Source organism: Eubalaena glacialis, chromosome 3 (genome assembly GCF_028564815.1).
Source record: "Eubalaena glacialis isolate mEubGla1 chromosome 3, mEubGla1.1.hap2.+ XY, whole genome shotgun sequence".
NCBI classification, from domain to species: domain Eukaryota; kingdom Metazoa; phylum Chordata; class Mammalia; order Artiodactyla; family Balaenidae; genus Eubalaena; species Eubalaena glacialis.
In genome coordinates, this window is record NC_083718.1 from 34706365 (window position 1) to 34733791 (window position 27427).

Genomic DNA, 27427 nt, shown 5'->3' on the forward strand with positions numbered 1-27427 from the left:
CTATCATTTTCAAGATTTGTTGATGTTTAAATGTTTAGATTAAAACATCTTATGTAGGACTTCCCTGGTGGCACAGTGGTTAAGAATCCGCATGCCAATGCAGGGGACACGGGTTCGATCCCTGGTCCGGGAAGATCCCACATGCCGCGGAGCAGCTAAGCCCGTGAGCCACAACTACAGAGCCTGTGCTCTAGAGCCCGCGAGCCACAACTACTGAGCCCACGTGCCACAACTACTGAAGCCTGCGTGCCTAGAGCCCGTGCTCTGCAACAAGAGAAGCCACCGCAATGAGAAGCCCACTCACCACAACGAAGAGTAGCCCCCGCTCACCACAACTAGAGAAAGCCCTCGCGCAGCAACAAAGATCCAACGCAGCCAAAAATAAATAAATAAATTTATTAAAAAAACAAACAAAACAAACAAACAAAAAAACATCTGATGTATAAGATGAAGATAATAATGATAGTAGTGTTTCTACAAATGGTAACTTTTATATGCACTGGTGTGGTGCACCAGGCATTTCACATGTGTCAGCTAAATCTTTCCTTAAAACAACTTGATCAGGTGAGTATTATCTTCCCCAGTTTACAGATGAAGAAACTGAAGCCCAGAGAGATTAAGTAATTTGCTTAAGGACATAGCCAGTCGGCCTTGGCTCTAGAATTTGAACCCAGGTTTATTCGACTCTTGAGTGTTTTAATATACATGATGTCATTTTTCATTACAACTACCCTGGAAAGTAGACATGGCTCATTTGTTAATTCTGTCAACAAACGTTTACTGTGCTTACCAGTGCTACCTGGTGGCGTGCCTCCATTCTTAAAGAATACAGACCTTGGAGCTGTGCCCTGGGCCCTGTACCAGGTAACCGGCTGTGGGTTACAAAGATAAATTAAGATAGTTCTCTGCATTTAAGAAGTTTACTGCCTAGTGATATTTAACCAACCCCATTTCATAAGAGAAGAAACAACCCCTGAGATGCCACGCAACGATTACGTTGTTAGAGCAGAGCCGTAGCCCAGAACTGAACCCCAAATGGAAGCTGGAGGTGACGTTACCATTGTTCAAGCAGTTTACCCAGAAGTTTTCAAAACTCTCCAGTTTGGAGTCATATTTTATGCTGGGAAGTTTTGTGGGGCTTCCAAGGGACTTTTAGTAATAACAGTAGTAAGTGATAACCTACCTGCTGTGTTTCTAAGTGGTTTTGAGATGTCACTGCAGTTCTGGGCAAGTCCCAATGGACCTTTTAAAAGTTAGAACTTGAAACCGGCAAGAGTCTTAGTTAAGGAAATTTCTTGGCCAAATGGGGTAGAAATCTGAACCACCCGGAGGGAGTGGGAATGAGAGAGCTGGGGAGTTGGGGGAGAGGGGATGACCAGGGAGAAGAGAAACAAAAGAAGCCCAGGAGACTGGATTTTCTGCGTTCAAACAGCGGTGGTAAAAAGGAAGTAACTGGACTTGTTAGGATTTGGGAGCTAAAGGTTAGACTGGACTTGAAAGGTCAAAAGCGAGGCAACATTTTAAGTTGGGAGGTAATTCTGGTGCCTGGGACTTGTCTGAGGTGTCTGTCCACAACACTAATGGCCTTCTCTGGGTCAAGTGGGTACCCGGCACTGTGCCTACTAAGATGACAAAGGTGTGGATCCCATCCTCAAGGAACTCAGAGTCCAGCTAGGGAAGCAGACATGGAAACAGATGATTTCAGTGCTGTGTCTCAGGGTCAAAGGTGGAAAAGGGGAGGGGTGGGCAGGCGGAATGGGAGCTATTTGAACTGAGTTCCATCAGAACTCTGGATTTCATTCTTAGTGTGACGGGGATGCCATTACAAGGTTTTGAGAAAGGGACTGCAGCACTCTACGTTTTCAAAGATCATTCTGGCTGCTGTTTGAAGCAAGAATGGAAGCAGTAGTCTAGGAGGGGAATGAGAGTAGCATGGGGATAGTGAAAGGTAGTTAAATTCTGGATATATTTTGAAGGTAGAGCTGAAAGGATTTGCTGTTGGATTGGATGTGGGGTTGAGGGAAAGAGGAATTGAGGATGACTCGTAAGTTTAGAGCCTTGGAAACTGGACAAAAATGACTGTGGGGGCATTATGGGATGGGGAAGATGGGCTTGGTGGATCACAATTAAGAATTTTGATCATGGTAAGTTTGAGATGTCTGGACATCCAAGTAGAGAAGTAGGAGGATGGAATCCGAAGCCCAATGGAGGGGTCAGTCTGGAGTTTAGAAGTGGAGGTCAGCATTTAGTTGGCATTTAGTGCCATGGAACTGGATGAGATCACCTAGGTTAGAGAGGCTAAAAAAAAAAGGCACCGGTGACTGAGCTCTGATACAGGTCAACATTTAGAGGAAGAGGAGGAGTCACTGAAATTGTAGGGAAACCAAGGGAATGGTGTCATGGGAGTCTAAAGAAAAGTATTGTCAATATCCTAGGGCTGCTGTAACAAAGGACCACAGACTGGGTGGCTTAAACAACAGTCTCACAGTTCTGGAGGCCAGAAGTCCAAGATCAAGGTGTCAGCAGGGTTGGTTCCTTCTGAGAGTTGAGAAGGAGAATCTGTTCCATGCCTTCTCCTAGCTTCTGGTGGTTTGCTGGCAATCTCTTGCATTACTTGGCTTGTAAGTACATCATCCCAGTCTCTGCCTTCATGTTCACACGGAGTTCTCCCTGTGTGTGTGCATGTGTCCAAATTTCCCCTTTGTGTAAGACATAGTCATGCTGGATTAGGGCCCACCATAATGACCTCATCTTAATTTACAAAGACCGTATTTCTAAATAAGGTCACATTCGTAGGTACTGGGGGATTAAGACTTCAATATCTTTTAGGGGAGTGCACATCAACCCACAAGTCAGAGAACTGGATTTGGCAAAATGTTCTTAGTGATCTTGATAAGAGCTGTTTTAATGAGTGTTGGGGATGAAAGCCACATTGGAGTAGACTGACGACAGAATAGGTGTGGAGAAAGTGGAGACTGTGAGAATAGACAATGCTTGAGAAATTTTTGCTGTAGTGGTGTAGAAACTCGGAGGTGCACGTATCCAGGAGAGGTTTTCTTTTTTTTGTTTTTTGTTTGTTTGCTTGTTTGTTTTAAGATAGGTGATATTAACCCGTGTTAATGTGAGTGTTCCACCAGCTTAATGAATAAACATTGTGAAACAGTCTCAGTGTAGGAGATGCAAAGCTGCTAAGGAACTATCTAGGGGGACTTCCCTGGCAGACCAGTGGTTAAGATTCTGCGCTTGCACTGCAGGGGGGTGCAGGTTCGGTCCCTGGTCTGGGAACTAAGATCCTGCATGCCGTGCTGCCAAAAAAAAATAAAAGGAACTATCCAGGAATGCCCGGCATGGATGAAATTTGTCATTATAAATAGGAAGTGAGTCAGTCAGCATGTCTGAGTGCTTTTCTCCAGCAATGGCTAGCTGCAAGGGGGTAGGCTCAGAATAAGTGGATAGTTGGGTTTCACTAGGGTTGGGGTTTTGCCAGAGAAGAATATTGGTGTAGAGCACAAGAATGAAGGGTCTTTGCAAGGGGGTAGTTTTCATACTGGACCATGGAATTCATGCTTGGGTAAGGAGGGAAGTGAAGGAGGGTGATGAATCACAAAAAAGTGGTAATGGCAATGGTTTGGAGGTTTGGCGGGTGGGGGGCGGTGATAAGTACCTGAATAGGGATTCCAAGGCAGCGAGCTGGAAAGATAGGAGGTGGTTTCCGGAGTGTGGGATACTTGGAAAAAGATTTTGGAGGTGGTACTGACTGAAAAATGAAGTGAAAAGCTATACACCCTTTACCTCAGGCCCTGCAAAATCTTTAAAAATAAACATAATTAGCTGAGGTTTAAATTACCTTCTGCCAAAGTGCCAGTCAGCTGGCCCGTCTAAAGACATCTTGTCTTCACCAGCACGCACACAGCCCTGGCAACACAGCGCTATCTCTGCGAACAGAGCTGCCCTCCCTCTGCTGCCTGGTTGATAGCGGGCTGCAGGAGATGGTTCACACTTTAGTTTCCTGCAGAGACTGACAAGGCAAAGTCACATATTCTTAGAGTTTTCCAGTACTTTATGATTGCATTTTTTCCCTTTAGAGCAACTTCCAAGGTACGGAAAATAAAAAGTATGTATCCAATGACTAGATGGGGAAGGAAAGGCCCATTCAAGATGTTTTAAGGAATACTTGGGGGGAGGCCCATGGTGTTAGTGACAAAGTTGAGAGTGGAATGTAAAAGTCTTGACCATAAGGAAGATGCTATTATTTTAAAGTATTATTATGCTTCCATTCATTCAACAAACTGGCACCTATTATGTGCCAGTCAACATGCTAGGTCAGTGGTTCCTAAACTTTTTGGTCTCAGGACCCCTTCCTTTTTACACTCTTAAGAATTGTTGAGGACCCCAAAGAACTTTTGCTTATGTAAATTATATCTATGGATATACGGATAATTATTGTTTTAGAACTCAAACCTGAGGAATTTAAAAAATATTTATTAATTTAAAAATAATAAACCCATTACATGTTAACATAAATAACACTCTTAATGAAAAAATATTTTTTTCAAAACAAAAAAGTCTAGCAAGAAGAGTGGCATTGTTTTACATTTTTTTCCAAATGTCTTTAATATCTGGCTTTATAAAAGACATCTAGGATCTCATATCTGCTTTTGCATTCAGTCTGTTGCCAGATCCCATATCATGTGTCCTCTAGAAGGTACATGTCCACTATATACTCATGAGAAAATGAGAGTTAAAAAGGAAAATAGGGCTTCCCTGGTGGCGCAGTGGTTAAGAATCCGCCTGCCAGTGCAGGGCACACGGGTTCGAGCCCTGGTCCTGGAAGATCCCACATGCTGCGGAGCAACTAAGCCCGTGCGCCACAACTACTGAGCCTGCGCTCTAAAGCCCGTGAGCCACAACTACTGAGCCCACGGGCCTAGAGCCCGTGCTCCGCCACAAGAGAAGCCACCACAATGAGAAGCCGCGCACCGCAACGAAGACCCAACACAACCAAAAATAAAAACAAATTAATTAATTAATTTTTTTTAAAAAAAGGAAAATAACAGCTTAGTATTATCATGAAAATATTTTTGACCTTGAGGATCCTCTGAAAGTGTCTTAAAATGGGATCCCCAGGGGTGCCCAGACCATACTTTGGAAACTACTGGCATATAGCCCTCAAGGAGCTGAGTCCAGCAAGAGAGAAGAACATTTACAGGGATATATAGTGTAGTGCTCTAATAGAGTATAACAATATAATTCTGACTGGGAAGGTCAGCAAAGACTTCAAGAAGGTGTTGCCATTTGAGTTGGACCTTGAAGCATGAGTAGGTATATAACAGAGGAGGTGATGGCTTTCTTGGCTGAGAAACAGCATGAATAGTGGCATGAAACAAGCCCAGTGTTCCTAGAGTATAACCTGCATGAAGGGAAGTTACTGAAGAGAAGTCTAGAAAAGTATAGTGGAAGGACAGACTGTACAGAGCCTTTATTCGGCAGGTGATGTGAAACAATTGTTAGCTGCTACATAACAAATATTAGCTGATGTTTGTGCCCCTACTCTATCTAGGGTAGGCACGATATTAGGAATTTCGTTCACTCACCAACCCACTGAAGCTTTGAGTATTTAATTTGCATACTTGGATCTCTTGGTCTATTATTAAACTGACTCCTATTATTAATACATTTTTTCTGAAGTTCTGAAGTTCTTAGGATTGTAAATGAGGTATTTCCAGAGATACGGATAATAAGATAAAAAGGGGTAAACCACAGAAATCGAGGACCTCTTAGTTTCCTAGAAAGAAGTGGCTGTTCTCTGAACAGTCCCAACAAAGAGGAGCAGCTGGCCTCCTCTTGGCTCCTAAAAGATCTTACTGCTGTCCCCAGTGCTCAAAACTGCTACACTCCCTCGGTAACAGATACTTGACTTCAGAGGTGTCGATTAAAAAGTTTTAGCAGAAATAAAGAAATGGACTAAGACCAAACTCACAAGAAAGAATCAAATGTAGCAACTAAGATTATGAGACATACTTTTTTCAAAGGATAATGGTCTGTGCTTCCTTCTTTGGGTGTTGTATCCTGTGGTTCTGTGGGCTCAAGATACAAATATGACTTGAATATGACTTGAATGGGAAGTATAAAAGAGAGTAAACAGTTCTGGGGGCTCCGTTTCTTTCCTCCTCTGTGACTTCAGTTTGCCCCACCGAGGGAATTGTCTAACAGGGACACCACGTGAGAAACATGAGTTCACTTTTTTATGAGACATATGTGGGTTGGATGCTGAAAGACCTCAAAGCTAGATCCTAGGTAGAGCTAAACCGTTGGTTAGAAACCCTAAAACCGACGGGGCAGGAATGCATAATGATTCATTTTTCACTTAAGACTTATTAATCACATTACTAGTGCTAACACCAGATATGTATCTACACAGCATTTCCCAACTTTTATTATACTAAGGTCTTAGGTTGATGATCTACTTAGCACTCAACAACACTGGAACCCCAGTGGTGCATAGATATATGCAAGTCTAAGATATTTGTATACACTTGGGTGTGTATTAGGCCATTAAAAGGCTTCCAGGGAATTCTCCACCTCTTTAAGCCGCTCCCCTTGGCCCAAAGGGCGGGGAGGAGGGGCTGGAGGAGGGGGTGGAGGGGCGGTTTCCTAGGCGACCGCCGAGCAGCAAGTGCGCACGCGTAGAGCCTGGGCCCGGCTGATGCAATCTCCCTCGCGCGAGCTGCGTCTACCGAGAGTAAGGAAGCCGACAGGGACCTGAGCGAGGCCAATCAGCGGCCACAAGGAAGAGTGCGGAAAGGCCCGCCCGCCTGATCCTGCGAGTGACGTTCGGCGGCCCTGAGCTGGTGGCGTAGCCGTCCGCCATCCTTCGTCTCGTCCGCTTGCCTGGAGGCGTCCTGCCTCGGCGCTGGCCCTGCGGCCATTTTGGGCTTCGCTTCCACCCGCCCGCCGGCCCAGCCCTTCCGGGGTCGCTTAGCTGAGGGGCTTTTCCACGGTCCGTCTCTCCTGGCAAGTCGCCGCCGCCGCCTCCGCGGAAGGGCTCCTATCTATGGTGGAGAGGGCTGGAGAGGACTAGGACACCTCCTTTCCGCCAGGATGGATGTTGCCTCGGCCGCCGCGTCCTGTGCCCGCCGTTCCGGACTGTGGTCTGCCGCCCGCGGCCGAAGCCGCTCTCCTCTGTGGCTCTTCTGTTGGCCCGGGGATCGGCCTGGGGCATCAACTCCACCGCTGGGCAAGGCTGAGACTCTGTAGGCCTTTTGGAGTCCCTCCCGGCCGCCCGCCGCTGAGCTCCGCGTTCCTCCCTGAGAGACTGCCGAGAACGCGGAGATGGAGCCGGCAGCAGACGGATCGCGGGAACGGGCCGCCCCGCTGGCGGACTCCCGGTTCCGGCTGCCCTTCTTCTTCCCTCGGCGCTCGCGACCAGGCACTTCCGAGTTCCCCGCACCTCCTGCCTCGGAACACTCCGGGGATCTCAAACTGGCTTCTTGTCCCCCGCCCGAGGCTCGGCGCAGCTCGTGGATGCAGGTGCTTTCCCAATTCTTCGCGCCGCTCCCCGGCTTGCTTCAGAAGCTGCTGATCTGGAGCCAGCTTTTCGGTGGGATGATTCCGACCAGATGGCTAGATTTTGCTGGAGGCTACAGCGTGCTGAGAGCCCTGAGGGCCCGGGAGGAACCCGCCGCCCCCACGGCGCCGAAATCTCTGAGTTCGCTGCGGCTCGACCCCTCGGCTGACGCGGCCGCCGTTCCCCTCGATTGGCTAGAGGAGGGCATCCACTGGCAGTGCTCGTCCCCAGATCTAGAATTGGAACTTAAAGCCAAGGGAGGAACTTTGGACTCCGCGGCCCACGCTTTTCTCCTAGAGCAGCAGCTGTGGGGAGTGGAGCTCCAAGCCAGTCTGTTCTCCGGCCGGGAACTTGGCCCTTCGCCCTCCGGGCCTCTCAACGTTCAGCGCTTAAGCAATGCCAACGTCGTCTCCTATTTGCTGAGCCCCTCTTATCTGGACTGCCTGCCCCGGGTAGAGCTGAGCTATCAGAGCAGCGTTGGAAGTGGCGAGCTGGTCGATTTCCAGGCGCTGAGCTCAGAGAGCGGCTGCCTGGATGAGGTCCCGTCTCATCCCCAGCCGCTCAACGCGGAGATGGTTCGCGTCTCGTGGCAGGGATGTGCGCCTCTCTCTAGAGAAGGGCTGCCCGAAATCCACCATCTTCGCATGAAGCGGCTGGAATTCCTTCAGCAGGCCAGCAAGGGCCAAGCGTTACCCACCCCTGACCAAGATCATGGCTACCACAGCCTGGAGGAGGAGCACAGCCTGCTCCGGATGGATCTGAAGCACCGCAGAGATAGTGCAACACAGTGTGTTCCCGCTGCTGGAGCCGTTCCCGGAACCGCTCAGGAACCCACTGAGGAGAAAATAGAATTGTTGACTAAAGAGGTTCCCCTTGCTTTGGAAAGACAGGGCACCTCGGAAGGCTGTCTATCTTGTGAGGTTCCTACGGAGCAGGAGCCTGGAGAGGACCAAATAAGTGTAGTTGACTCCTCAGACATAGACGATGACCTTCCCACTTCTGCCAGACCAGCCTGTAGCAACAAATTGATAGATTACATTTTGGGAGGTGCAGCCAGTGACCTGGAAACAAGTTCTGATTCAGAAGGTGAGGATTGGGATGAAGACGCTGAGGATGATGGTTTTGATAGCGATAGCTCACTCTCAGAATCAGACCTTGAACAAGACTCAGAAGGGCTCCACCTTTGGAACTCTTTCTATAGTGTCGATCCTTATAACCCCCAAAACTTCACAGCAACAATTCAGACTTCTGCCAAAATTCTTCCCAGAGACCCTTCTGGCTCAGAGACGGATTTGTCTGACAAGTCTAATCTAGAAAATCCTCCCTGGACTGCAAGCCTTCCTCAGTCTCCTGACCGTAATTCTGGAGAAGAAGATGACTGGGAATCTAGTGCAGATGAAGCAGAGAGTCTCAAACTGTGGAACTCTTTCTGTAATTCCGATGACCCCTACAACCTTCTAAATTTTAAGGCTCCTTTTCAAACATCAGGGAAAAATTGGGAAGGCTGTCGTGACTCAGAGAGGCCATCTGAGTCTATTGTGGCCATTTCTGAGTGTCACACCTTACTTTCCTGTAAGGTGCAACTGTCAGGGAGCCGAGAAAGTGAATGTCCAGACTTGGTACAGGGTGGGGTTCTTTCTGGAGAAAGACACACACACATCCAGAGAAAAAAGGTTTGTTTCTTTCTTTTAACATGCCTGATAATTTGTATTGCCTGTTCTGATGTGGTTAAGGATATCAGCATGACTTTCCTGGAGGCATAATAGTGCATATTTTTGAGGAAGGACTGCAAGCTCGTATACTTGGATTGAGAAATGAGCTTCCCCCCCACCCCCCACTTCCCTCATTAGAGTGTTGTTCCTGTCTGAATTGAAGGTGCCATTGTATAGATGTTAGCTGGAAGGTGCTGTTTTCTTTTGGATTGGCAGCTCTGGACTGTTTTCCTCCAAGCTTCAACTTTTCACTTTTTTTTTAAGAAACAGAAAAATTAAACCTTGTGTGTACACGATTTAATTCTAGAGATTGAGAAGATCCTATTATAGCCATAGAGTTTTAAATGGTAATAAATGTGGTGTTTGCAGACACTTAGTGTTGTAGTTACATGATAACAGTGTCTTCATTCCTGTCCATTAGAACCCAAAGGGATGATGGTACCAAGTAGCAAGTCATATTTGTCTGGTTGTTTGCCATGAAAGAAAATACTAATTTCAGTATTAAAAACTTTTGGACATTTGGGATTTTGATTGACAGTCAAAAACAATACAGAAAATAGTGTTGCTTTTTCTTGAGAAAGCAGTACTAGTTATCATTGGCCAGCTACAGGTTAATAATCATTTATAACAATGGTGGTCACTTATTTGGTTTTCTTGAGTAGTTGCTTCCTATTCCCAGGCTAGTCTTAAAACTTCATGGAGCATTTTGTTTTACTCTTTCAACACATTGTCAAGTTAACCTTATTTTGGGAGTCTTTTGAATTGCTTTTTTTCCTCTATTGTTTATTCAGCTGAAGTTATTAATTGGAGAGAGATCCCCCCAAACACACAGGGTATCTTTTATTGTGAAGGGAAAGTTTCTTCAGTTACCTTTACTTATATTTGGAAAGAGAAAGGTGTAGGTAAATTATTATTGACCTCAGATTCTGCAGCATCAAAGTTTCAAGTGGAAAGAACCATCCACTGGCTCCAAATGACCAGCTTAATACTTTGAAACTCTTCCAGGGGTAGAAGATGTCCCTAAATGGTGGTAATCTTATGTCTTAGCCATAGAAGCAGAATAAGGCATATTAAAAATTAAATTTCAGTTTACACTTTTGTAAATGCTGTCATCAAAGAGTTTTCCTCTATATTTTTAAAGGGTCCCTGACAAAATGACCTATTTAGTGAATAGGTAAGAAGCGAAGTGGGGCAATGGAACGAGCACTTGGCACCTGGAGACCTTTGTTCCCCACTCCTGAGTAGTTAGGGCCAAGAGATTTGGGAAGACAGCCAGAGCTAGGAAGTAACTTGACCTCTCATGGCTTTGATTCACTTATTTATCTTATGGAAGTAATAATAATAATAATAACTATTGTATGAATTATTGCACGGTTTAAATGAGGTGAGTAGATAAAACTCACAGTTAGTTGCCTTGCCTTTAAAATGGTAGCTCTTTCTTGTTCAGGGACCTCAGGCCAATCTCATGCCTCCTTTTAGCTTGCTCATTGAATAAGACTGAGATGAGTCAAGTAGATGTGTCTCAGCTATTACTATGAACTAGAAGCAACATTTGTAAAAGATTATGTCTGAGATATGGTAAAATTATTTATAGCCTTTGACTACATGCCATTCTTTAGGTATATGGGAATAATGGATGGTGCCTACTTCTTAGAATGAGGCTTTCAGATCTGGGAGTTTAAAATGCTTTGTGTCATGGCATAACATGGTGCAGATTGTGGAGCCAGACTCAGGGTTTGAATCCTTATTGCACCCATAGAAGCTGTGTGATTTGAACAGGTCAGTTAACCTACCTACCTTGGTTTCCTTATCTGTGCAATGGAGATGATAGTAATACATACCGTATAGGGTTGATATGATGATTAAGTGAGATAAAAATTGCCAAGTACTTTGAAAAGAGCCTGGCATGTGATAACCACTATATAAATGTTTGTTGTTGTTATTTATCTTGGTGACACAATGAATGAGTAACACTAGAATGCAATATCTTTTAAGGTATTACATACCTACTAATTGTCCTCGGGGGCATTCCTTGGCCTGATGTAAAGGGAATGAAAGTAGTAGGTCACAGTGGGATTAGCTGATGTAACTATTGAACGTATTTTAAAACAAGTTTTTACTTTTGGTGTTTGATATCTTAAAAAGAAACTTCTATATTAGAAATTAAGTAGGGATTAAAAGGGACTGTCACTCTTACATGTGATCATGTATATTGTAATATTCTCAATTTCATGTATATGTAGTGATAGCATATTGAGGAGGAATACAAAGAGGGTTTTTATCTTAACTACAGTCTCTCTTATAGTAACATAACTTTAAAAGATATGTTAATTTTACTGCAGTTTGTTTACTAAGTAACTCTCTTCTGTATTCTTATTACAAAAGTAATAATATAAGAGTAATACTACATATTTATGATTCAAGAATTGGAAAGCACTGAAAAGTGAAATTTTTTTTTGGAAAAAGGAAGAATAGAAATAAGTGACGATCTTGTTAAAGCTTTTGTGTTGTAATAAAAGCATTGACTCCAGGAATATATTTCTGAAATATTTTGTTTGGAAACATTTGTCATTTGGAAGAGTATCACAGAATTGATTTCCCTAAGGATTAAAAAAAGTAAAGATTAATAACATCAGAAGAATTTCACTTACCCATCTGGATTCTTTTTTTTTTTTTTTTGGATTCATTTTTAACACCAAAACTAGGAGGGGGTAGTCTGGGGCTGACCGGATAATGGATGGGGGATGGGACTCTGTGGTGTGTGTGTCTTGTGTGTGTGAGAGAGAGAGAGAGAGAGAGAGAAGGAGAAAGAGAAAGGAATTAAAGGGACATTTGCCCACTGTTCTATTCAGGTGCCATCTAGTCAGTTAGAACCCTTCCTTCTTTCCTCCCTCCCTCCCTTCCTTCCTCCCTTCATTCCTTCCTTTTGCTTCTGTTATATTTGAGATTAAAATTAGTCTATATCTTTATAGGTAACCTTCCTTGAAGAAGTTACTGAGTATTATATAAGTGGTGATGAGGATCGAAAAGGACCATGGGAAGAATTTGCACGGGATGGATGCAGGTTCCAGAAACGAATTCAAGAAACAGAAGACGCTATTGGATACTGCTTGACATTTGAGCACAGAGAAAAAATGTTTAATAGACTCCAGGAAATGTGCTTCAAAGGACTTAATGTTTTTGAGCAATGTTAAGATGATGTGACAGCCTCTGGCCCTAGCAAACACTACCTCTTACTTGAGAGGTTTCTTTTAAAAACAAAAATTGGCAGCTGTCCTTTGACTTTTTTCTTAGAGGATATGCAACTTGGATCCAGTGACCTAGTTTAATATATTTTTTTTTGCAACATATCCCACTCAGAAATGTACAGGTTTGAAGCCAAGCCCTGAAAATGAAGGATGAGATGGTGTGATTTCTAATCCTCCTTTTTTGTTTAGTTGGATTTGTTTTTGAATGTTGTTTGCTTGCTGAAGTGAAAAGGGGACCTCTTAAGGTGTAGTTTTGCACTTTGAAAACTTATTTTCTTGGGAAACAATATTTATAGGGTTCGAAGCCCATTTTTCATTCTAATTTAAATTACGTGTACCTGTCTAAAAACTTTGGGCTCTTTTTTCCCCCTGAACATTCTGAAATTAATGGGCTGTTATGTTTTCTCTATATTTTTTTATTTCAGTAATTTGGCCCTTCTACTTCAAGGCTAAGAAATAATCTTGTATGTACTACCAACTTAAAGTACATTATCTTGTGTCATTGTGGTTTTTTTTCTTTCTAAAAATGACTGGTTGAAAATGTGTGGTGGGTTTTTATTTCTAGATTAAGCTCTACCTAGGATATTTCCAAGGACTGCCACAAAACCTATATGTGCAGTACTTTCTGTTACTTTGGGAACGCTGCATATTTCTGCCAAATTTTAACATCTGATATACTTAATTTCTGTGCAAACTCTTTTTTGAAGAAGGTTCTGTATATGTTATTATAGTTCCCACTTGGGTGGTTCTTTGTGTCTTCAACAGGTAGAAATTGTTGTAAAAGACTCCAGAAGTAATAATTGCATCATAGTTGCTTTTAAATTTAAAAGCTTAGAATTTTCCTAGGAAGAAGATAGGAGACATCTCAGAGCAGTTTAGTCTTGTTGTATGTGCTCTCAAAAGAGAACCAGTGTTATTAATATCATGCCTCAGCACCGTCACTTTTAAAACCTGTCAGGATGGCACTGTGAACTTGGAAATGGGCAGTTCTTAATTTTCCAGTTTGAAATGTAAAATGTAGACTTCAGTCAATATCCAAGTTTATGATGTTCTCCTTTTTTAATAGTGAGAGAAGTAATGGCAAAGCCTATAGTTTAAGGAAATAACTATAGATTTAACAAATAGAAAGTCTTAATATCTTCAGCCCAAAGTTTACTTTTGTTTTTTTTCCACTTGAAAAAAGACGGTATCTTTAATAAACAAAAGTGACAATGTTCATTTTCCAAAGCAAACTACAAGCAAAAAAAAAAAAAAAAACTAAAAAGAAATGAGATTTTCCAGATTTACCTTGACCAAAGTTTACTTTTGAATCAAAGTTTTTGCAGTGACTGATTGTGTTTGGTTTATTTAGCTAGTTCTACATGGTGTGCATTTGTTAGGTTGAGGGAATGTTAACCAGCTCCTTAATGGTCTATTTTTATTTCATGTGCCTCCTATCACAGGTAATGGAAAACATGAATAGAATAGATGACCTCTTAATTTTGAAGTTGTTTCAGAGTGGGGACAAATTTTTCATCAGAAGTGCTTGCAGGGTTACTACCTCAGTTTATAATCTACCTGGTCATTATTTTATTTGTTTGGTTTGCTCTAAGAACTGCCTCTAGTGTTAATATGTATATATATGTGTATATATATATTCATACGTAAACACACTGAGAGTACAAGTACAAGTCAGTTTTTTGCAGAGCCCTTCTTCAATGTGGTTTGTGCCCCTGCATTTTAGGTAATCACAGGGAATGCATTTATAGAGTCTGGTATAACACCATGGAAATAAGCTAAGTTTCAAACACCAGCTGTGTCAGTTGGAAAGAAGGTGTCACTTGCCTTGAAAAGAAAACTTTGAAAATGTGTAGGCATTCTTTTAAAACCAGACTGAAGTATACTGTTTTCAGAGACTTAGGTTGTGTTTTGTGTTTCTGAAATCTTGCACCTCTGCATATATGAAAATAATGGGATATCTTTACATTTACTGGATTTTGGAGAATTGTTCCCTTGAGATTCCAGCCTCACTACCAAATACGTAAAAGCTTGGTGAAGAGTTCTCCCATTTACTACCCTCCTTTAAAAGAAGTGATCAGGCGGTGATAAGGACAAAAGGGACCATTTTAAAGTTGGACAAGGGAAGAAACAGAATTCTTACCAGTTTCATTCCGATTCTAGTTGCTGGAACAAAGTTAAACCTTCAGTCTTAAAATCCTTGGAAGTTTTAACTGAACATTTTACACACCTAAAAGTCTTGCGATGGTGCTTTAAGTATCAATGTAGCATATGAAAGGCTTTGTACAGACAAGTCAAATTTCCTTTTCTGAGTGTTCAAATGTGATAACACCATCTCGTCATCTTTAACTTGAAATCAAAACTATCAGATTTTATTTTTTTATAATTTAAGGAAGGTGAAGTTAGGGGACTAGAAGACATCTAAATTGGCTTCTACAGATCCAATGATTTAAATGTAACCAGTTTGTTGGGACTTTATAGCTAAAATTATATTTGTGTATATAACTGTTAGCTAATCTGTAAATTGTAATAAATATATTTGCAATTATTAAATGTTACAAGATATTTTGGTTCAATTTTATATTGTATTTTACATTGTTTTCAGTATTACTGAGCAGGATTTCCAGAATTAAATCAGGTGTTTTTGTAGAAGCACTGTAAACTTCAAAGGTGCTGCACAAATTTATGTGGTTTAAAAAGGTTATGTGACATGGAAATTACACCACAACTAACTGAAGCAGAAGGAATGGTAAGGGGATAAATATTATAATTGTAAACCACATTTTGGTATTAGAAAAGAGAATTTAGTTCTTAAGAGTATGAAATGCCCTTCTTAGAGACTGGGGCTTTGATTCTAAAATTGGCCCCAGCTATGTATTTCTGCTGCAAAGAAAAACAGTAAAATTGGGGGTTTCCCTAGTGGCTCAGTGGTTAAAAATCCTCCTGTCAATGCAGGGGACACGGGTTCAAGCCCTGGGCCGGGAAGATCCCACATGCTGTGGAGCAACTGAGCCCATGCGCCACAACTACTGAGGACCTCACGCCTAGAGCCCGTGCTCCACAATGAGAGAAGCCACCTCAATGAGAAGCCCGCGCACCGCAATGAAGACCCAATACAGCCAAAAATAAAAACAAATTTATTTTTTAAAAAAAAACAGTAAAATAAACAGTATTCACAGAAGCAGTAAATTCATATTCTGGGATTAGCATAGTGTTTCTACTAAGTATCAGGGAATTCTGTTTCTTTTGTGCATTATTATTAATGATAACCATGGTATTTGTAAGTCATGATGTTATCTCATGATATTGAATAAATGTGATGGTAACATCAGAAAAAACAAACATCCTGAAAAAAAGACATTTGGGCTATAGCAAGCCTGTTCATGGACTAAGGCATAACAGCATTCTTAATTTAGGCATTTGGATCTTCCAAGCTAATGAAAAATTATTAAAGGTGTATTTCTGAACTGGAAGGAAAGAAATTAACATTTAGTTGCAGATAAATCAATGTTTAGTACAAATTGAATTGACGGCCCAGGTTATACTTCTATTACCATCTTGGGGTTAATTTAAGCATTTTTGGCTATGTCTCCCCAGGAAGGGGAGAAAATATAATAATAGTCATGTTTACACCAAGCCAGATTTATTGTTATGACTATCCTGATATCCCTATAGAAGTTGTGCTGTGTTTCTTTTTTATTCTACTTTAATAGAAAGTTTAAAGCAAATATTTAATTGCTGACTCAAATTTTGATAGTTACACACAGATTTGGGAGTTTGTTGGTCTCATTTGGAGACTTCCTTTGGACCCTCCTTTATGTACCTTTTAAAAATAAAAATGGAAATATCTTCATTTTTTTCTCATGTTATTTATAAAAGTAATATAGAGATATAAAGACATCCTGGTACATTCTAAAGGGCAAGTATGTTGCTCAGCATACCTCTTTGAGCTAAGAGACTTAATTTCTTTTTATGCGCATGAAGAGGTTTTGATATTTCTTCATTCAACTGATTATGACACGAATGTTGGCTATTTGGAATATACCTACATTGGTTCTTAGGATTCTTATGGACTTAGTTGAATGCTTTGGTCAATACAAAAAACCAGTCTTTTTCTCCCTGGATTTGCTCCATTGAGACTAAGTTTTTATTGGTTAATTATGACTTTAAAATACAAAGGCAGCATGATATCAAGCTCTGCAAAAATAGGTGTAATAAATAGGACAAATAGATCTAACCCTGCTCACTTTGAGGATTCATACAGGACCTATAATGCTTTCAATTAATACATATTAGTGACAGTTTTGACACCAGGGAAGTTAGAAATAATTTTACACGTGGAATGGAGAACATGGTGGAGGTGGTAGTACTGTGTAACAATTTGAGTCACATCATTGTTTTACCATTGGCTGACTCCTTAATTTCACCAGGGAAAGATAGGGGAAACTAGATTTATGGAAAGTGGGTTGCTTGACCCAGGGAGAGGATACCCTGGAGATCTAATGAGAACATAGGTCTAGAAAGCTGAACTATAAGCGAAGATGCTTTGGAGCAATTTTTCAGGTTTTGTTCTTTAATCCATTACCCCTCCCTTTGTCTCAGTACTATCCTTTTCTTCCACTTTCCTCCTGCCTTTGTTTGCTGAACATTTTATTTTCACTACTGTTTCATAGATCCTTACCTAGAAGAAGAGGGATGAGGACTTTCACAGCAAAAGAACAGCACAATTGCCAGAGGTGTGTTCATTAGCAATACTATCCATCAAGAAGACACATTGCACATTTCCCCACCAAAATGTTAGGTTAATATATACACTGAGACTGGATTAACTTTAAGAAATATCCCAAAGATGTTTAGGGTCAAAGAAAGAGGTGGTACTAAAGCTGGATTATGCTGCTTTGAGGTAAGCCTGTTTTTCTTAATGGGCTTCACACATTGGCTTTGAAGGCAGAAACCAGAGAGGAGTCCCAGAAGAATTTTGAAAAAGGCTCTTCTAGATATATGTTCTGGAATGGTTGTTTTTAAAAACAAATTTCATCATGAGAAGACTGTTTGGATCTCAAATATCATCTCCAAGAGACCTCTGACCACCCTACCCTCCAACCCCTTTTTCCCATTATCTTTACCTTTTAAAATTATATTCACAGCCTAGGACTGTTGCTGGCACATTATACATAGTCAACAGATATTTGTTGAATGAGTTAATAACTTTTCCTAAAGTGAGTTCCCATATAGCCTTTACTGAGAGTTCATCAACACAGCCATGTCTGATTAGAATCCAATGTGCCTCAGCCGTAGATGATACGGAATCACAGAACTGAAGGGTCCTTAGGGAGAAGCTGTAGTAAGCTCTAAATTTGTAGAATGTAATTACAAATTTCAATTGTAATTGAAATTTGTGCTTAGGGATACCGCATCAATTAATTTGAGTGTCATTAACAAGGTGCATGTTAATTTATGTAGTTAATATGTGAGCAAATCAGCTGAGACCTTTCTTTTCCAGAATTAAAGAGTACCAAAGTATTGTACTAGAGTACCAAAGTATTTTTCCCACCACACCAGAAGTTTCAGTTCTACTCCTTTTTCGGCAGGTTGGCTTTGAGTTTCTAGAGATGCACTGTTGATTCCACCAGATGGCGTGACTTGCCATCTCGGAGTGCCTGACAGATTCCTTTTATTACTAATCTGATGGCTGTTGCTTGCTTGGAGGTCATTCCCTTGGTGTATAAACAAGATGGCAACTGCCCTGCTGTGCCCATTCTAGGCCTGCCTGGCCCATTGTGACTCCACCTTTTAGTGGTAACTACCCATCAATGGGGGCTGTTCCTTATGGGAGAACCAAGATTTGTATTTGAACACAAATAAATGAATTGATTCTTCCTGATCTACATGGAGGAATAATAAAATGAATATGAAAATTTAGGAGACTGGAGGTGAGATATAGGAGGCTGATGTATGGATATTTGCCGGGGTTTTGTATTAGGGTTTTTCTAGTTAGGGTTTTATCTCACTTAACTATTTGTTCAGCATTCAGTTTTCTATTGCATTCCTGTGCATCAGGGCAGTCATTCTCAATGAGAGGAGAGAGGGTGCCACATTGCTCGGAGCATGGGGACTCACTGTGCCTGATTACAGAATTATACATGCAACTGGCGTGGAAAGAGGAAAAGAGCCTCAAGAACTATGGGTCTGGGGTTTGTGCTGGTGTTACCTGTTTCCCTCTTAGAGCTAGTGGCCAAGGCCAGGTGGATATCCAGGACTGCTCTTTGGTAGGTTTGGTATTGGCTCCAAGGGGCTGCTCCGATCTGCTTCCAGGTGTGCAGAATGGAGGCCATTACATGTTTGCATACAATTTTCCTGTGCCTGCAGTGACTGAGGCACCTTTCAACTGTATTATTGTGGTGCTTTTCCTTTCTTTTGTTTCTGAGTAGGGAGGGTAGGCCTGTTTTTGTACTTTCAGGAATTTACATGGGAGTTTTTTGTTTGGTTTTTACTTCTGTTTGCCATATTTTCTAGATATTCACCTCTGAACAGATTCCCTTCCCCAGGACAACCCTACTGAAAGTCACAGCTTGATTGGCCTGGGGGGTGTAACCCAGTACTGCCTGAGAGATGGCAATACTTTTAGAATAATATTGAATTACAGAAGAAAAGTCCTGCTGGGAAGTCATAGGGTTGAAGCAGGTGCATATTCTTGCAATTAATTTCCCAGGTTGTTCCAGATGGGATGACAGTTACATTAGCTAATGTCCCTTCTTTTTCCCTTTTTCTCATTCAGTCATTAAAAAATTAAATTTATTTAAACTAAACAAAAACAACAACAACGGTTCACCCATTTCTCCCACCCCCACCCCCACTTAGTCTCTGGCAAAACCCAATCAGTTATCTGTATCTTTGAGCTTGTTTTTGTTTGTTCAGTTGTTGTTGTTGTTTTAGATTCCACATATAAGAGAGAGTATACGATATTTGTCTTTGTCTGACTTATTTAATTTAGCTCAGTGCCCGAGAGGTCCATCCAGGTTGTCACAAATAGCAAGACTTCATTCTTTCCAGTGTCCCTTTTTACCCCTTTCATTTGGCATAGACTGCCCTCAGGGTCCCTTGGGAATATTTACCTTCTGTCATCAGGTTTCATCTACCCTCTAAAGGCTTCCCTGATGACTCCATCTCTACAACCTCAGAGCTCATTATTGTGTTTTTCAGTATTACAGTGCCCTGTACATGTTCTTATCACTGTTCATCACATTGAATTGTAATTGTGTTTACAATTCCATTTCTTCCTGTAGATTGTCACCTCTTTCGTGGAGGGGTCCTCAGCGCAGGGACCAGAATGTCTTAGGTGCACAGTATACTTTTCTTAACTCAAGTGACAATTTCCAGAGCCTCCTTCTCTCAATGAATAGGTTTCCCTACCCCACACAGCGGATGAAATTTATTAATTCAAATTAATTTAACTGCTTTTGTTTCAGAGAAGCAAATAAATGTGTGAAAAGTAATATAATCTATTGTAAACATTTTTATTTTTAGTACTTGAGATATTTTTGAGAAACTAATATTGCTAGTGATGACTTTACACCTAAGGTTTTAAATCAGTTGATGTTATGTCTTCATTACTGATCTTTCAAGTGATAGCATGAGGCTTATTGAAATTAGATCAGTGTTATGAAAGGCACTTCTTCATTAGGCAGGGTATCATTCGTATCCAATTTTCCTGGTTAAGGACTTCTTTTTTTTTCAATCAGCTTATTGAGGTATAATTTACATATAATAAAATTCACCAATTTTAAGTGTAAAATTCAATGAGTTTTGAGAAATGTGTACAGTCATGTAAACACTACCACAGTAAAAATATAAAGCATTTCCATCACTCCAGAAAGTTCCCTCAAGATCATTTCTATTCAACCACCTCCCCAACCTCCAGCTTTTTGCAGCCATTGATCTGCTTTTTATCACTGTTTCACCTTTTCTGGAATTTTATAAAAATGGTATCATACATACAGTATGTACCTTTTTGTGTCTGGCTTCTCTTATCCAATGTAATGCTTTGAGATTCATCTGTGCTGTTGAGTATATCAGCAGTCCATTCTTTTTTGCTGCTGAGTAGTATTCCATTGTATGATTATGCCACAATTTATTTATTCAATCACTAGTAGATGGACAGTTGATTTGTTTCAGTTTGTAGCTATGGTGATTAAGGCTGCTATGAATATTTGCATACAAGTGTTTCTGTGGATATACATTTTCATTCCTTTTGGATAAATTCAAGAATGACATTGCTGGATCAAATGGTAAGTATATATGTGTTTAACTTTATAAGAAAACTCCCAGTTTTCCAAAGTGGCTGTACCACTTAGCAGCAAAGTATGAGAGATCCAGTTGTTCCATGCCCTTGCGAACACTTGATGTTGTAAATCTTTTTAAGTTTAGTTATTCTAGTGGGTTTGTAGTGACATCTTATTTTAGTGTAAATTTTCATCTCCTTGATGTTTAATGATACGGTAAAATATGTGTTCAAATCTTTTGTCCATTTTTTAAACCAATTTGTGTGTGTGTCTGTAAAATATTTTTTCTTAGTCTGTAGCTTGCCTTTTCATTTTCTTAATGTCATTTGAAGAGCAATATTTTTAATTTTGCAGAAGTCCAATTTATCTATTTTTTCCTCTATGGTCCATGAATTTTTGCCCTATCTCATAAATCTTTCCCTAACCCAAGGTCACAAATATTTTTGCTTATTTTTTTTTCTGGAAGTTTTGTGCTTTTAATTCTGACATTTAAGTCAATGATCCATTTTGAGTTAACTTTTGTATATGGTATGAAGTAAGGGTTGAGACTCATGTTTTTGCACACAGATATTAAATTGTTGAAAGGTAACCTTGGCACCGTTGTTAAAAATCAATTGAAAATATACTTGAGTCTATTTCTGGACCCTCTATTCTATTTCAATGATCTGTATCTCTGTCCTTACATAAATGCTACACTGTCTTGATTACTGTTAACATTATAGTAAGTATTGAAATCACTTTGTTCTTTTTCAACATAGTTTTGGCTGTTGTCAGTCCTTTGCATTTGTCTTTGAATTTTAGAAGCAGCTTATTAATTCTACCAAAAAAACCCCCAAACTTACTAGGGTATTGAATGGGATTGCACTGACTTTATAGACTGACTTTACAGTGTTGACATCTTAGCAATATTGAGTCTTCTGATCCATAAACACACTACATCTCTCCATTTATTTGGGTTTTAAAAAATACCTAGAGACAAATGTCAATGAAAACATGATGATCCAAAACCTATGGGATGCAGCAAAAGCAGTTCTAAGAGGGAAGTTTATAGCTATACAAGCCTACCTAAAGAAACAAGAAAAATCTCAAGTAAACAATCTAACCTTACACCTAAAGAAACTAGAGAAAGAAGAACAAACAAAACCCAAAGTTAGCAGAAGGAAAGAAATCATAAAGATCAGAGCAGAAATAAATGAAATAGAAACAAAGAAAACAATAGCAAAGATCAATAAAACTAAAAGCTGGTTCTTTGAGAAGATAAACAAAATTGATAAGCCATTAGCCAGACTCATCAAGAAAAAGAGGGAGAGGACTCAAATCAATAAAATCAGAAATGCAAAAGGAGAAGTTACAACAGACACCGCAGAAATACAAAGCATCCTAAGAGACTACTACAAGCAACTTTATGCCAATAAAATGGACAACCTGGAAGAAATGGACAAATTCTTAGAAAGGTATAACCTTCCAAGACTGAACCAGGAAGAAGCAGAAAATATGAACAGACCAATCACAAGTAATGAAATTGAAACTGTGATTAAAAATCTTCCAACAAACAAAAGTCCAGGACCAGATGGCTTCACAGGTGAATTCTATCAAACATTTAGAGAAGAGCTAACACCTATCCTTCTCAAACTCTTCCAAAAAATTGCAGAGGAAGGAACACTCCCAAACTCATTCTATGAGGCCACCATCACCCTGATACCAAAACCAGACAAAGACACTACAAAAAAAGAAAATTACAGACCAATATCACTGATGAATATTGATACAAAAATCCTCAACAAAATACTAGCAAACAGAATCCAACAACACATTAAAAGGATCATACACCACGATCAAGTGGGATTTATCCCAGGGATGCAAGGATTCTTCAATATACGCAAATCAATCAATGTGATACACCATATTAACAAATTGAAGAATAAAAACCATATGATCATCTCAATAGATGCAGAAAAAGCTTTTGACAAAATTCAACACCCATTTATGATAAAAACTCTCCAGAAAGTAGGCATAGAGGGAACCTACCTCAACATAATAAAGGCCATATATGACAAACCCACAGCAAACATCATTCTCAACGGTGAAAAACTGAAAGCATTTCCTCTAAGATCAGGAACGAGACAAGGATGTCCACTCTCACCACTATTATTCAACATAGTTCTGGAAGTCCTAGCCACGGCAATCAGAGAAGAAAAAGAAATAAAAGGAATACAAATTGGAAAAGAAGAAGTAAAACTGTCACTGTTTGCAGATGACATGATACTATACATAGAGAATCCTAAAACTGCCACCAGAAAACTTCTAGAGCTAATTAATGAATATGGTAAAGTTGCAGGATACAAAATTAATGCACAGAAATCTCTTGCATTCCTATACACTAATGATGAAAAATCTGAAAGAGAAATTATGGAAACACTCCCATTTACCATTGCAACAAAAAGAATAAAATACCTAGGAATAAACCTACCTAGGGAGACAAAAGACCTGTATGCAGAAAACTATAAGACACTGATGAAAGGAATTAAAGATGATACCAACAGATGGAGAGATATACCATGTTCTTGGATTGGAAGAATCAACATTGTGAAAATGACTATACTACCCAAAGCAATCTACAGATTCAATGCAATCCCTATCAAATTACCAATGGCATTTTTTACGGAGCTAGAAAAAATCATCTTAAAATTTGTATGGAGACACAAAAGACCCCGAATAGCCAAAGCAGTCTTGAGGGAAAAAAACGGAGCTGGAGGAATCAGACTCCCTGACTTCAGACTATACTACAAAGCTACAGTAATCAAGACAATATGGTACTGGCACAAAAACAGAAACATAGATCAATGGAACAAGATAGAAAGCCCAGAGATAAACCCACGCACCTATGGTCAACTAATCTATGACAAAGGAGGCAAAGATATACGATGGAGAAAAGACAGTCTCTTCAATAAGTGGTGCTGGGAAAACTGGACAGCTACATGTAAAAGAATGAAATTAGAATACTCCCTAACACCATACACAAAAATAAACTCAAAATGGATTACAGACCTAAATGTAAGACTGGACACTATAAAACTCTTAGAGGAAAACATAGGAAGAACACTCTTTGACATAAATCACAGCAAGATCTTTTTTGATCCACCTCCTAGAGTAATGGAAATAAAAACAAAAATAAACAAATGGGACCTAATGAAACTTCAAAGCTTTTGCACAGCAAAGGAAACCATAAACAAGACGAAAAGACAACCCTCAGAATGGGAGAAAATATTTGCAAACGAATCAACGGACAAAGGATTAATCTCCAAAATATATAAACAGCTCATTCAGCTCAATATTAAAGAAACAAACACCCCAATCCAAAAATGGGCAGAAGACCTAAATAGACATTTCTCCAAAGAAGACATACAGACGGCCAAGAAGCACATGAAAAGATGCTCAACATCACTAATTATTAGAGAAATGCAAATCAAAACTACAATGAGGTTTCACCTCACACCAGTTAGAATGGGCTTCATCAGAAAATCTATAAACAACAAATGCTGGAGAGGGTGTGGAGAAAAGGGAACCCTCTTGCACTGTTGGTGGGAATGTAAATTGATACAGCCACTATGGAGAACAATATGGAGGTTCCTTAAAAAACTAAAAATAGAATTACCATATGACCCAGCAATCCCACTACTGGGCATATACCCAGAGAAAACCGTAATTCAAAAAGACACATGCACCCGAATGTTCATTGCAGCACTATTTACAATAGCCAGGTCATGGAAGCAACCTAAATGCCCATCAACAGACGAATGGATAAAGAAGTTGTGGTACATATATACAATGGAATATTACTCAGCCATAAAAAGGAACGAAATTGAGTCATTTGTTGAGACGTGGATGAACCTAGAGACTGTCATACAGAGTGAAGTAAGTCAGAAAGAGAAAAACAAATATTGCATATTAACGCATGTATGTGGAACCTAGAAAAATGGTACAGATGAGCCGGTTTGCAGGGCAGAAGTTGAGACACAGATGTAGAGAACAGACATATGGACACCAAGGGGGGAAAACTGCGGTGGGGTGGGGATAGTGGTGTGCTGAATTGGGAGATTGGGATTGACATGTATACACTGATGTGTATAAAATTGATGACTAATAAGAACCTGCAGTATAAACAAACAAACAAAACAACTAATACTAAACTTTCATTGGGTTATTTGTATGGAAATATGTTAATATAAATGTTTCAGACATTACATGAAATTTCTAAAAATCTTATATGTTCTGGTATAATGTTATAAGTCATAATCCTAGTTATTACTTTAAAATGTATATCTCAGAAATAACTAAAAAAAAAAAAAAATTTCTATCAACAATGTTTCATAGATTTTCATATACACTTATGAAATATATGAAATACATGTATTTATTTTTGTATATTGATTTTGTATCCTGTGATCTTAGAATTTTTTACATAGATGATCACATTTTAGAATATTAACAGTATATGCCTTTTATTTCTTTTTTCTTGTCTTATTGTACTGGCTAGGATATTTAGTACATTTTTAAAAATTCCCTCAGGATTTCTTTTTTTTTTTTAATATTTATTTATTTATTTATTTGGTTGCTTTGGGTCTTAGTTGCAGCAGGCAGGCTCCTTTAGTTGTGGCTTGTGGGCTCCTTAGTTGTGGCTCACTGTCTCTTTTGTTGCGGCATGTGAACTCTTAGTTGCGGCATGCATGTGGGATCTAGTTGCTTGACCAGGGATCTAACCCAGGCCCCCTGAATTGGGAGCGCGGAGTCTTAACCACTGGCGCCACCAGGGAAGTCCCTTTAGTACATTTTTGAATAGAAGCAGTGAAAGCAAACATCCTTGCCTGATCATTAGGACTGATAATGTCTTCTCTTTCATTCCCAATGTTGGTAATTTATGTCTTTTTTCTCTCTTATCAGTCTGTCAAGAGGTTTATCAATTTTACTGATCTTAAAAAAACCAGCTTTTGGTTTCATTGATTTTTTTCTCTATTGTTTTTTTTTTTTTACTTTGCTCTATTTTGTGTTCTGGTCCACTGATTTCTGATTTGTAGTCTTTTTCCTTCTTTCCCATTCTTTGGGTTTGATTTAATTGTCTTTTTCTAATTTCTTAAGGTGGAACTTAAACCACTGATTCAAAATCTTTCTTTTCTTCTAATGTAAGTACCCAATGCTATAAATTTCCCTATAAACACTGCTTTAGCTGTTTCTCAAATGTGTTTACACGTTGTGTTTTCATTTTCATACAGTTCCAGATATTTTCTAAAATTTCCCTTGTGCTTTCTTCTATGAACCGTGTTTGAAGTGTGTTAACTTTCAAATATTCGGGAATTTCCAAAATTTCTTGTTGATTTCTAATTTAATTGCACTGTGGATAGAGAACATACTTTGTCTGATTTTAATCCTTTTACATTTATTAAGACCTGTTTTATGCCCAATCATGTGTCTATCCTATAGAATGTCCCATATGTATTTGACCCAAAAAAAGGGTATTTTTAAAAAAAATATAAACCAGCTTTTTAAAAAAATTAATTTATTTTTGGTTGTGTTGGGTCTTTTTTTAAAAAATAAATTTATTTATTTATTTATTTTTGGCTGCGTTGAGTCCTTGCTGCTGAGCATGGGCCTTCTCTAGTTGTGATGAGTGGGGGCTACTCTTCATTGTGGTGTGCTGGCCTCTCAAAGTGGTGGCTTATCTTGTTGAGGAGCATGGGCTTTAGGTGCGCAGGCATAGTTGTGGCATGCAGGCTCAGCAGTTGTTGCGCACAGGCCTAGGTGCTCCGCAGCATGTGGGATCTTCCTGGACCAGGGCTCGAACCCATGTCCCCTGCACTGGCAGGCAGATTCCTAACCACTGCGCCACTAGAGCAGTCCCTGTGTTGGGTCTTTGTTGCTGCACACAGGCTTTCTCTAGTTGCGGCGAGTGGGGGCTAGTCTTCATCGCAGTGCATGGGCTTCTCATCACGGTGGCTTTTCTTGTTGCAGAGCACGGGCTCTAGGTGCGTGGGCTTCAGCAGTTGTAGCTCACGGGCTCTAGAGTGCAGGCTCAGTAGTTTTGGCGCACGGGCTTACTTGCTCCACGGCATGTGGGATCTTCCAGGACCAGGGCTTGAACCCCTGTGCCCTGCACTGGCAGGCGGATTCTTAACCACTGCGCCACCAGGGAAGTCCAAAAAGTGTGTTCTGATGTTGCAGGGTGACATGTTTTCTATGTGTCAGTTAGGTCAAGCTGGTTGATAGTGCTGTTCAAGTTCTCTATATACTCACTGATTTTCTATCTAGTTGTTTTATCAATTATTGAGAGAGATGTATCAAAATCACCAACTATAATTGTGTGTTTTTTTTTTATAAATTTATTTATTTATTTATTTTTGGCTGTGTTGGGTCTTCGTTTCTGTGCAAGGGCTTTCTCTAGTTGCGGCGAGCGGGGGCCACTCTTCATCGTGGTGCGCGGGCCTCTCACTGTTGCGGAGCACAGGCTCCAGACGCGCAGGCTCAGTAGTTGTGGCTCATGGGCCTAGTTGCTCCGCGGCATGTGGGATCTTCCCAGACCAGGGCTCGAACCCGTGTCCCCTGCATTGGCAGGCAGACTCTCAACCA

General features: G+C 40.3%; 1 protein-coding gene across 1 annotated transcript; it reads left to right on the forward strand.

Moving 5' to 3' along the window:
* The first annotated feature begins 6738 nt into the window (after window positions 1-6738).
* Window positions 6739-13667, forward strand: PPP1R15B (protein phosphatase 1 regulatory subunit 15B). The gene is made up of 2 exons (XM_061187446.1): window positions 6739-9240; window positions 12252-13667. Exons 1-2 carry the CDS (start codon window positions 7333-7335, stop codon window positions 12471-12473), a joined length of 2130 nt encoding a protein of 709 aa, XP_061043429.1. The 5' UTR covers window positions 6739-7332; the 3' UTR covers window positions 12474-13667.
* The last annotated feature ends 13760 nt before the right edge of the window (window positions 13668-27427 follow it).

Excerpts from the sequence above, each read along its gene's own strand:
- PPP1R15B (XM_061187446.1), top strand. The coding sequence starts at position 7,333 with ATGGAGCCGGCAGCAGACGGATCGCGGGAACGGGCCGCCCCGCTGGCG. Across the intron at positions 9,241-12,251 it reads CACACATCCAGAGAAAAAAG|GTAACCTTCCTTGAAGAAGT; the intron begins GTTTGTTTCTTT and ends ATATCTTTATAG.